We start from the raw sequence: 12,264 nt of genomic DNA, 5'->3' as shown, positions 1-12,264 counted from the left end.
TGTGGAAGACTCAATTATGTATATTAACTGTAGCAGTGCAAAAAAAGCTGATATAGTAGAGTATTGCATGTATTCTTTTTTATGTTGATCCTCTGGCATTTCATCATATGTGCATTAAAAGGACATGAGCGAATGAATGAATTACATCGTTGGGACTCATTTATCATAAATTCTGTATGTTTTTGTTTGTGTTGTTATGCAGTTAGACTGTATTTTAAGCTGTTTATACATTCTTCCTCAGTTCTGTAGAGAATTACAGTGTGTTGTGATACAAATCGTGTCTTTACCGATGTATCATGATACGTATTGTATTGCAATGTCCTTTCTGATGCCCAGTCCTTACAGCACTGCCAGGGTTAGAGGTTCAGCTTCTCATGTAGCTCAATCAAAGTGGCCTATATTTATTGTGGTAATGTGGTAAAGCAAACAATATTAATACAAATATGAGTTCGATGCCCATGGATCTACCCATGTTCGGATTTGTTTGTATGTATATTGCAGGTATGTGGACAGATGTTGCAACTGCAGTATAATGATGATGTGATTTGCTGGAGCCTGTACCAAACAAACAAGTTTTCATATGTCTTTGTCGGCCAGGACATCTCCTGTTGCACCAAAATACTTCATGTATCATATAATAGTATTTTGTTGCACATTTTGCCTTGATCACAAAACTGCAGCTTCTGCTATTTGGATAATGCACTCTTGGCCATATTGTGATTCCAGTAATATTGTGATTAATTATTCAGCCCCAGTTTTAACGCATGAAATTGCGAATAAAGACGTATGATTATGCACCTGTGTTGACTAAGGTACTAATGAATACTTTAGGTGCTTTGGTTCGAACAGTATAATTCAAAACACCGTATAATTGCGGAAATGAGTCTGCACACCAGCCAGCTTGGACATTAAGCTTAAAAAATAATGACGTTAAGAATCTGGGGTAGTAAAAAAGTTAGTTCCTTTAATTTATCACGGCGTGAAATGGGCTGCAGTTGCTGCTCTAATGGAAATGGATAAGGACCATCTTTTGTTTGGTCTCATGTTCTTTTATTTGCTTGTGTAATTGTGAAATCCCCCTCACACTGTAGGCGAGGCAGCAGCGACTGTATATTATATAATCACAGGCAGAAATTCTGGCATCGTGGGCCTAAGTGAATCTGATTTATTTAGGGCCTTACAGTAGCATCGTTCACCCTGACTGCAGTGCTTTATCCTGGCACTTTACTAACCTACTGTACATTTTCAAGTGGTGTGAACCCGGGGTCGCGGAGCTGTTTTAACACCAGGTTCAAATGAAAGAAAATGGAACAGTAACAGTCCCAGTAACTCTCTTTGTTCCTCAGAAACAGCCAGAAACACACACTGGCGCACACACACACACACACACACATGTACACGCACACACTTTCGCTCTCCTTTCTCCGTTTGTCAGTCCCCTCTCTGTATATTTCATCATGGCGAGGCGAGGCATTGCTAACACGTCAAGTGAGTGCTTTCTCTTGTTCAGTGGCTCTCGCTGTCAAGGAGAGGGATTTTTTTGCCTCTCCCCGTGACAGACTCAAGTGCTTCAATTTTCCTCCCGCCTGGAGAAAGTGACTGCACAACAGCTTAGGAGTCCACGGGCTATCAGAAGACAGCCACACTGTTCAGCTGGAGGCGTGTTTCTTTTGCAGAGGCTGGGTTGGGCCCCAAAGGTGGATCGTAGGAAGATCAAAATGGATCTGCCAAATTCATATATTAAGTTATTCACTGTGATATGTTGCCAAGCCCTCCCCAACTTCATGCAACTTAATATCTAATGAATCACTTTTCATGCGTAGACTGACACACTTACAATACTCGAAATGTGATGTAAACATAAAAAAATCAAATGTGGGTCACAGGAAATAAATTTTAACCGCGTCGTCAGAAAACTGAAGCGACCGCCGTGGTTCTCAGTGAGAGACACTGGCAGAGAATGGGGTAGGGCTTCCCTAAGTATTTAAAGTGTCTATCATGATGATTGCAGGGGAGTTTGCTGCTTTGAGTCCCGTGGTGTATCAAACTCTCCTTTGAAATTCGGTCCTGGGTAGTGAAATTCGCTCCACTACCCAGGACCACAATGAAAATAAATCGCAGACTCTTCTTCATGGACTTGTGTCTGTTCTTGATAATTTTTATGTGCAGGCATCTTTCACATTATCAGCATAAACTAATTAACTTGGTAACTTTTTTTCATTTTCTATTGATGAAGTTTGAGTTTCTTCTTCTGTTTTTTTTCCCCCAAAGAAACCACTGTTGCTGCAAAAAAAATGTGAAGCACATCACTGTCAAAGGATTTTTTTCTCAGGAAAGACCTACTAGACACAGAAAAACAGCACATGTAATCACTTGACTGAACCTGCTATATGCTGAGTCACTTGTGTTATAGCAATGAGCAGCAGAGACTGATGGTTGCCTGCCTGTTGCTTGTTACTTTACCTTTCTTTGATCCGTCGTTTCACACATGCTGTCCCTGTGTTTTCACAGCAAAGAAGACGTGTGCGACCACAGACTTTGCCTGTAAGAACGGCCAGTGTGTGCCCGCCAGGTGGCGCTGTGACGGAGAGCCGGAGTGTGCAGATGGTTCAGACGAAGCTGATGCAACCTGCAGTAAGTGGCTGTACAGACACGCATTACTACCGAGTTAGAAATACTAATGCAAACAGGCATACACACACAGGCAGGTGGGTCAAGAGACACTTTTACACATATACATATGCTAAGTGCGTTTTAACTATGCAGCTCCGTGGTGTAGAAATGTGCGTGAGTGTGTAGGGATCGGGGGTGTGAAAATGCAGAAATCATCTCATGGTTTTTCATGTAACACAAGCATGTCTTCTTCTTTCTTTCTTTCTTTCTCTCTCTTGTTCTCTCCACTCTGCCATCCGTCTTTCTTCCACGCAACCGTATACTGTGTGATTAACCCAGTTGACCGCCACACACACACGCACACAAATGCACATACACAGACACACGCACATACCCTTTCCTTCGGCACAAAGCGCTCCAAGGTCAGCTGGTCTCAGTGTGTCACATCTTGCTGCGCTCCCACTGCTCTGCCAGCCCTTCTCTTTCCTGCACATTGCCTCAGAAAATTGCTTTGAGCTGCTTTTTTGTTGACTGCGCCATCAGACGTAGGACTACCATACATGGCTTCAACAAGGCCGCGGAGATAGAGAGAACTGAAGAGTGGAAGAGAAGTCAGCTTTTCATGCAGACACCACTGTTTCCATACATCCACACTTGGAAATGAAAGAATTAGAGGCAATTACTCAACCCTGAATGCCTCTCTTACAATGTCACAGGAGGCAGGAGGCGGTGCGGCGTGAAAAGCTGGTGCACAAGTCCAGAAACATAGCTACCATTCTCTGCAGTTTATGGGGATGTGCTCAGTTATGGAGTGCACTAGAAATTTCAGAGGCATTTTCTGTATTGTTTGAGCTCTTCACATGTTGCAGGTATGCGTAAAGCCTTGTCAGAAAGTGTATTTTCAGTTCACAGTACATAATGACATTCTCTAGGACATAATGTGCTGGCAGCAAAAATGTAACAGTGCACTTCATAACACTGTGGTTTGATTACCAACAATATTGTAGTCATCTAGCATAGAGTAAAGTGTCACAAAGGGATTGCTATGGAGTGGGGTAGGCAAGGCAGGTTTATTTGCATAGCACCTTTCAAACACAAGGCAGTTCAAAGTGCTTGTAATAATGAAGCTAATGTTGCTGCTGCTGGAAACAACAACGTGTGGTTGGTATCAGTGGCTCTGGGTATTTCTCCTAAGACAAACAGAAAAATGACGCAGCACCACAGAAACAGTTTTCTAATTGTTTTCCTATCTTGTTCACTGCAAACTGGGACTTCAAAAGTTGAATTATACCTTTGAGCAGAATTGGGGAACATTACTTTTAAAAGTAAGTTCTTGTACAGCATTAATTGCATTACAATTAAAAAACATACATTCCAGCGTTATCTACCCAGAAAAGTCATATGTTATAGTATTTTAACATTGCTACATATAAAACCTCTTGCATATGCAGATTATTCTAACTATGTTCTTTATTTTTGTTTAACTGAATTGCATTTGACTGTGCAAAATGTATTAACCCTCCTATTATGTTTGGGGTCAATTTGACCCCATTCAATGTTTAACATCTCTAAATAAATGATTAACATAATTTTTTTTTTTTGCTTCATGTTTAATGAGTTTTCCTAATTTAATGGGTACTACCGGGTAAACATGAAATTCATATGATAATATGTTTTCAATGTCCTGTACACAGTTTGTACGCATCGGTTATAAATAACAAAAATCTGTACTTAGAAATAATATAAAGCCATTAGAACACCAAAAATTAATATTTCTTTCCAATTTTAGGTCAATCAGTGAGATTTTATGGTGATTTGCATATTTTTCCATAGTCGCGTAATAGGAATACTGGATGTATAAGTGGGGGTGGTGGTTATGTTTCATTTAAAGGGCTATTTAGGTCGTCAACAAAGAAACATTTAGTACTTGACACATAAACTTTGGTAACAATTTTAATTATAATGATTTTGTGGAGGTTTAAAATACAGGGCTCAAATTGACCCCAAACATAAAGGATGTTAGTAAATTTGAATATAACAGGAGGGTTAAATAAATCAGGTTTGATGTGGCTTGCTTTATGTTTTAACACTATAGTCAGTGTATTGCATCGCTGTCTGCGGTCTTTAATTACCTCTGCAGGGTAATAACAGGAATGACAGTCAGACTTGTCCTTTACGCCCACAAATCTAAAACAGTGGGATTACTTTTATAATGATCAGGCTGTGTTTGTCTCTGCCATTAGCGTTTGCTGGCTGAGTTAAACTGAGGTAAAATGCGGAGTAATCCTACACAGTTGAAATGCAAAAACAGCGGTCAGAGATTTTATTATCATAATTATTATGTGTTTCTGCTCCAACAAAAGAATCGGGATAAAGCTATTATTTATTTTAATGACTTGTTTATTTGAAAGAAGTAACTAACTGATGACTTGAATTGGGGGGAAAAAACAGTGCTAGGATACTAATAGGATACCAATAATTTGACCCCCAACGCTGCTTTTGAAATACACTTTTTTTGTAAAATAAATTGAATTGCAGGTGACCATTGTAGTAAAAAGTGTGTACCTCTGTTTCCAAAGAGTGGAGCACATGGCCGCCTCCATCTGCATATGCGACTCTTCATCAGTGCCACCAACCAGGAGAGGCATTTGTCCAATACTGAAAAGCCATAAACAACAGCCACGCTGCTTGTTGAAACCTATGGTCTCAGCAAGCATTGGTATAATTATGAAAAATGGAACAAAGCCCGTAAACAGGAACAGGCCTGACTTGTTACATGCCTATTTAAAATGGTGTGCAGGTAGCGAGGTCGCATGCTGCTATAATTATAAAAAATGGAGCACTGCCCACCATGATTCCCAGGTTGTTAATCAGCACTGAGTCAGGGGGAACCGGTAGTCTGCAGGTAGGGAACTGGACCGCACCAGGTTCGCATGCAGTTTGCATTTGTGTTTATGGGATGGAGATGGAGAGTCAAAAATGGGAAGAGAGACAGGGAGAGAGAGGGCGAACCGTTGGTGTCTAAGTGCTGAGCTCTACAGGACTGATGGCAGCAGTTTCAAAAGCTCCCAGTCCTCTCTCCAAGCCTTTTAAGGGGAGGTTAATAACTAGCTTTTGGAAATATATGGAAGAGGTTAAATGACTTTTTGACACAAGTGACTTTGCAGGAGTGACAAAATGGCTTTGCAAGTTGTGAAGTTTGGGACTTTTTTTTTTTTTTTGGTAAGGCTTAAGGTTCAGGAAAGGCAAAACGCTGTAGGAGAGAGTGGTTTTTTGGGAAAGGTTACGTAATGACTCAGCGAAGAAATATTTTTGAAATATTGCACAGTGGCTCAAAACTGGGTGTATAGAAGAGTTTGGAAGAGAATCAGCTGCATATTATGTGGCTTCAGGTGAGTGTTTGGTAAGGTTTGTGGAGGATTATTAAATGTCTTTGTGAGGGGAGAGGCTTTGTTAGGAGATACCACTAAATTTCTGTAAGTAGAAGGTTTGGGAAGGGTGATACTTCCTGTTGATGTCAGACTTACCCTCTGAAGTCATTTTGTGTCAGTCTTTGTAAACAGTGGCACTCGCATTTTTGCATTTTTGAATCAAATTCCCAAGGCTGTTCTTGTTGTAGATGTTAAATATCACACTAACCAGCTGTTAAGAAGTGGGAGCCCTCCCATTAATAACCAGCAGAGCCGTTGGTGCTTTGTAAACAGCACAGGCAACTTGTTTCGTCTTCAAACAGTGTTGCTGAATTTGTCGAGCTCCTAAGGCAGGAGTAGGAGTAAACTCGAGTAATACAATACATTTAATTGGCTTTTCAAAGGGTTTCCCTTTTAATCTGATGCATTAGTAATGTTTCCTCCAAAGATACAGAAAGCAGCAGAAATACTAGGGGTCAATCTTTTTGCTTGTCTCTCCTCTAAGAAGTTTCCACATAGCTGTAACTGTAGGTCAGTTGCCATTGGCAAATTTTGTTAAGATGATTTTCAAAGGAGTGATCAAAGAGCCCTTTGAAGATGCTCAAAGTAGTAAATTTGATTGGGATAGGCCAAGGACATTTTGTGTGTGTATGTGTGTAGATGTTCACTTGCCTGCAAGTGCTTGTTTGTGTGAGTGAGAGTGTGCACCTGCATAAATATGTCTCTATAAGGAGTCAATGTATGTATTTAGCATTCATCACAAGGTGAATCTATAAGTCATTCCATCAGATTAGCAGACTTGTGGTTAAGTCTCATTATGGTTAATCAAGCTCAGATAGTGTGAGAGCATTGCTGAGTTTCTCAGCCACATTGATTCCCCTGGCTCTGTGTGTGTGCGCGCAGTGGGGTGTGTGTGCTTGTGAGGGGTTGTCATGGTGTACTGATTTCACAGTAGGAAATTTGGCGGTTATCATATATTTGCTTATCTACAGTATCGAACTGTATGGTGTTATTAAAACAAAACGTGCAACTGGATGTCGACTACCCGTTGTGCAGCACACCATGGAAAGTTTCTGCCACAAGGTAATATCACACATGACCAAATTACGACCTGACAGAGAAGTCACCACAATGTTATGTGCCGGGATCTCACCTGCACACCTTCTTTCCTCCTGGACCGCCTGTCTCGTCAACTGGAGCCACGTAGTTACACACACATCCTCCGAACAAAATGTCAGACACAAGCGAGGCTGGTATTACTGATCTCCATGCCCTGAAAAAGAAATTAAAATCAGCTGTGTGGATTAGTTTGAATATCCTAAAAATGAACAAGGCTTTTTTCTAGAGAATAGATTCGCATTTTGTAAAAAAAAAAAAAAAAAAAAAAATGTGGATGCAAAGTGGCTTCTGAAGGAGGAAACACATCAAACAGGTTTGGTCATCTTCCCTCCATGCTGATAAAAGATTATGTCCCATTTTACTCTATTATACTTTTAATCTCTAACAAAAAAACATGTAAAAGTTCAATCTTAAATCATAAAATGTGCCATCAAAATTATTTTCCATATCCCTGTGCAATATTGCTATTGTAAAATGACAACTACAACAACTATAATAATAATAATAGCGTATGCCATAGAACCATGAAACTGACTTTTTCTGAGACACGTATTGTGAAAGTCTCATGCTGCTGCACCCCTACACATGTGAACATGCATGTGTACAAGAAAGCGTGTTCATAACATGCAGTAGCATTTGTAATTCATGATGCATGTGTGTGTGTGTGTGTGTGTGTGCATTATGTATGTTTTCAGCAGTGTCACACAAGTCACCACCCACCTCTTGTTGTTCTCTTAGCCCCCTCCTCTCCTCTGCTCTCAGGCTTAGTTTACAATTAAGCTCGTATCGCACTTTCTCTCTATCATTCTCCCTCCCACTCTCTGTCCATCCACTGTGTGCACCTCTCTTTCATCATCCTCCCATTGCCTATATCTTTTTCCTCTTCTCTCTCTGGTATCTCTCTCTCCAGCCCCATGTCCTCCCCTTTCTGATCCCAGTTCAGTTTGAGTAATGCCTTTGATTGAATTGATTTCCCTGGGAGGGAATCGATGGGCTGATCCCAGAGACCTGTGGTCGACTGCTGATTAACTATGGGCCCCCAATGCCTCTGACATACACACAAACACACACACACACACACACATGCAGGCTCGTCAGGGGGTGCCTGTAATTACACATCTGAAAATGAAACTGGGCCTACTGGGGATTCTGGAGAAAATGCTCATCAGACTAGAGGTGGTTGATGCATGAAAAAGTGTGTGTGTGTGTGTGTGTGTGTGTGTGTGTGTGTGTGTGTGTGTGTGTGTGTGTGTGTGTGTGTGTGTGTGTGTGTGTGTGTGTGTGTGTACGTTGTTGTGTGGGGACACTGACACACTGAACTAACCTCAGATGTTATCAAAGGAGCACTGCCACAAGTCTTTAGTGCACACATGGTCACTCCATTGTGGTTGCAAAGGTGGCAACATTTGAAACCACTAGTAGTGTGTTAGTCGTTCACTGAAACAAACTGTGAGTGAATTACAGCTCAATGTAGTGTCAAATATCTGAGCTAGTTGCGGTGTGCTTGATTTATCATTTCCATGCATTTTAAACGGTCTCAAATAGGTCAGTGGGCATGTTATTTAAAACTAATCCTCCTTTCCCACTGACCTAAAATCCCACTAGCATCCGAGACTTGAGCTCATTGTAAACGGGTCAGCCGGGCACTTCACTTCTGTAATTATCGGCTCCAGCTCCGATCTGCAGAGATGGAAATGGGTCACCTGATTTGTGACCCTTAAAATTGTATAAGGTGCAGTGATACAGGAGATTCTCTAAAGTTTAGGTAGGCGAGCCTAACCTCGTTGTAACTTATTCTGCACGGTAGGAAACACTGCCAATAAATCACCTTTCTTTCTTTTGAGTTGGACTGTTCATAGTTTAGCTGTAATGCTGAGAAACTGTCATAGTGGAACGCCGGAGAAAACTGTGTTTCTGTTGGGCTGGAAGATTGTGACACTAGTTGGCCTGAAGGTCAAACCTGCAATTCTGGGACTTTCTGCCAGTGTAAACCAGTTGTTTGTTTGTTTGTTTTAATTGTTTTAAGTGGGTGCAGCCTTGAAGAAAAAATTGTGCAAAACCCCTTTTCTTGATGTAAAAGATGTATGAAGTTAGTGCAAGATGGGTGCTATTCAAATTGTACTCAAATTTCTTGGAAAAGTCATTTTTGCAAAGCACTTTTCTCATCCCACAAATAAAGTGTTGAAGTTCAATCAATCATTTGTATTTATATGGATATACAGATACATTTGAATTAGGTCTGATGTGTAAATAATCACTTAGTCTCTTTGTAAAGAGTAAAGAGTGAATAGAGCAGCAAGTTTTAAATAGAGCAACAGGAGCATCTCTACATTGAACTCAGGTTGGCTGAGTGAAAGTCATATTGATTGACCCATCCGCTACCCCACCCCTCCTTACGCTGCCACTTTGCCATTCCCTTAGTACCACACCACGGTGTCGTTATTTACAGGACAGCTAGAGGTTGCTTAACTTTAAAACGTAACTACAGGTCATAATAATCTGCTGTACAAACAACCTATGGGGTTGTTTTTCCGGTACGGAGACAGGCTCGAATTTCTCCTAACACTCTCGGAGCCTTTGTTCCTCTGAGCGGTGAACCTGCCTCGCAGCCCATCACAGATCAGATTTTAAACACAATCTTTGGTACACCACAGTGACATACATAGCAAATTAATGTTGATTTAACATTTCTTAAGCCTCTTAAGAAAATGAAATCATTATTGGAATGTTTCATTACAGGGGCGTTTGTGTTGCTTATCCAAGGAAAGGTCATCTGATAACAAAATGTCAAAGCGTTTACCATAACTAATCCTGTTCCCTGTAAAATGACTCATCACTGACGACGGCGGTGTCATCTGCATATTTTGCAGTACTATTGAACTTACAGGGAGTAGCATGCGGCCCTGTGTGGAGGTTGTTTGTCAGACACAATAGCTTCAAGTCTGATTTTGTGAGGTCTAAATACAACAGCCAGGATCCTTCTAGCGGTGGGTGACATCTGCAAGATCTTGCATGTTGACAGTCAGGACTGATTAGTGGAGCCACTTGCGTATATAGAGAATTATTTATCCTCCATCGCATGCACTCCCCCTTTCATCTCTGCTGCTGCATATATTTCAGGGATTAAAGTGAGCCCCTTTTACCCTCCAAGTACACCTGTCCCTGTATAAATAAAGGTCACTGAATTGAAGCATCAGACGCTCAGTCCACCTTACTCATCCACATATGGCACCAACACTTAGCAGTCTCTTCACGGGCTCCCGCAAGTCTAAGTGATGCTTGAAAACTTTGAATAGAGAGAAAAAGTTTTCAAGAGTACTTTAGCTTTGTATTATTTGGGGGATTTGGCGGGTGTTTTATATTCATAACAGAAAAGTCTTACATCATCAACACAAGTAATCTAATCATCCCCTAAAGTCTTTCTTGGGCGCTTTTCATACTCGGAGGCATACTAACAAAGGCTGCGATGAAAAGCATCTCGACTCATTTTGAAAAATAATGAAAACAGGCAGAATACAAATTAAAATTTCCACAACTTGAGGAGACTCATAAAATCTCAAGTCACACATCACGGTACACTAACAGTGAGATAAAACGGAACAAGCAACATTTTTAGTATTCCCTTTGGCTCCCCCATTATGATATCAAAGCAAACAGCTCAATGTTCATTTACTCAAAAGGGGATCCGCTTCTTTGATATCCGAGCCAGTATTCAAATCATCAAGGTGGTTTGACAGCTCTATAGACTAAACTCTCTCTCCTCTATCAACACAGTCATGCTGTTTTTAACTTGCCATCCTCGATATAGGTTTGCGTATTACTAAGGAGTGCATGGTGTCTGTAAATCTAAATAAAACACTTGATGCATGATGACATACTTCATCTTATTTACTCATCATCCGACTAGATCCTTGTGTCAACTTGTGACAAATATATCACCATGGAGGATTGATGCTGTCATGACTCTGACATATTTTATTCTGTTTGATTTAACGCACTCATCTTAAGATACAGGCTGTTACAGGAATACTTTGCTGATTTTCCAACCAGCTTTGTATCACTGCATTGTCGGTAGTATATGCAAATGAGCAGTGTTTACCTTCCCTCCGTGGTGCCTGCACTTCACAGCTTCCCGTTCATTTGCCGGCAAAAGTCAGCCAGATGGAGCGTTTCATCCGGCAGACTTTTGTCTACTCTAGCGAAGTGCGGATCGTGCTTCCACATTTTTTGTCAGCGGGGCGAAATGGACATCTGAGGTGCAATAGCAACAGTGTTTTGTCACCAAAACGGCAATGTTACAGTGTGACAACATGCAATACACGTTTTTTAATGAGGCCCGTTCAAGACAAGCAGAGCACAGACGCTGCCCCAGTTTGTTGCTATCTGCCCAGTGCATTCTGATTGTTGTATGTTTTTTTTTTTTTTTTTTTTTTAAGTTTTTGAACAAAAGGGAATACCACAGCCCATTTTCTCTGTTTTCTCTGGTCATGTAGCACCAGTTCAAAAAATCTTTGTGTCTTTCTACTGCATGGACAGCCCAGTTTTTATAAAAAAAAAAAAAAAAAAACTTTCCAAGTGGTGAATTATTGCTTTAAAGCAAATCCTCCCCTCACAGCTTGACTTCTCTCTGTGTGTGTAGCTCTCTGTTTTTGGAGTTTAGATTTAGTCAGCACTGACTTTTACCAGTTACGTTTTGATATGCAGTGGACAGTAAGACAGATGGAGCACGTTTCAGCAGTTTAAGTTGCATATACTGTATAATGGACAGGCGGTAAACAAGGCAAATAGTATTATTTCTGACTCCTGTTTATTGTAGGAAGAATTCACCCAAAATGTACCCCTTGTGCAATATATTTGGCGACGTTTCCAGCCTGCTGCAATCTCCCAGTACAATTGAACTGGATGGGTATTATTGTTATCTGCATATGACAAACTCGACAGCAACACCTCGTTCCAAAAACACACACATGGAGGGGGGTGCCAAAAGGCTAATATCAGCCTGCTGTATCTGTGGAGCACTGCTGTGAGACCAACTGTCCACAGGGAGCAAAAACAAAACAAAGTAACTTGAACTCTCCCTCACTCCGTCTCTCCCTGGCCCTCCGCCGTTCAGATCCACCTG

At 41.0% G+C, this 12,264-nt stretch overlaps 1 protein-coding gene across 5 annotated transcripts in view; it reads left to right on the top strand.

Moving 5' to 3' along the window:
- lrp8 (low density lipoprotein receptor-related protein 8, apolipoprotein e receptor) overlaps positions 1-12,264 on the top strand; it is a 228,012-nt gene that overhangs the window by 100,348 nt on the left and 115,400 nt on the right. For all 5 annotated transcript variants that reach the window (XM_030049364.1, XM_030049367.1, XM_030049365.1 and 2 more), the window contains exon 3: positions 2,512-2,634. In XM_030049364.1, the coding sequence (XP_029905224.1) occupies positions 2,512-2,634 (123 nt within the window). The remainder of the gene's footprint in view (positions 1-2,511; positions 2,635-12,264) is intronic.

This window comes from Myripristis murdjan, chromosome 4 (assembly GCF_902150065.1).
Source record: "Myripristis murdjan chromosome 4, fMyrMur1.1, whole genome shotgun sequence".
Lineage (NCBI taxonomy): Eukaryota > Metazoa > Chordata > Actinopteri > Holocentriformes > Holocentridae > Myripristis > Myripristis murdjan.
The sequence above is the reverse complement of the archived record's forward strand: the minus strand, read 5'-3'. Positions and strand labels throughout refer to the sequence as shown.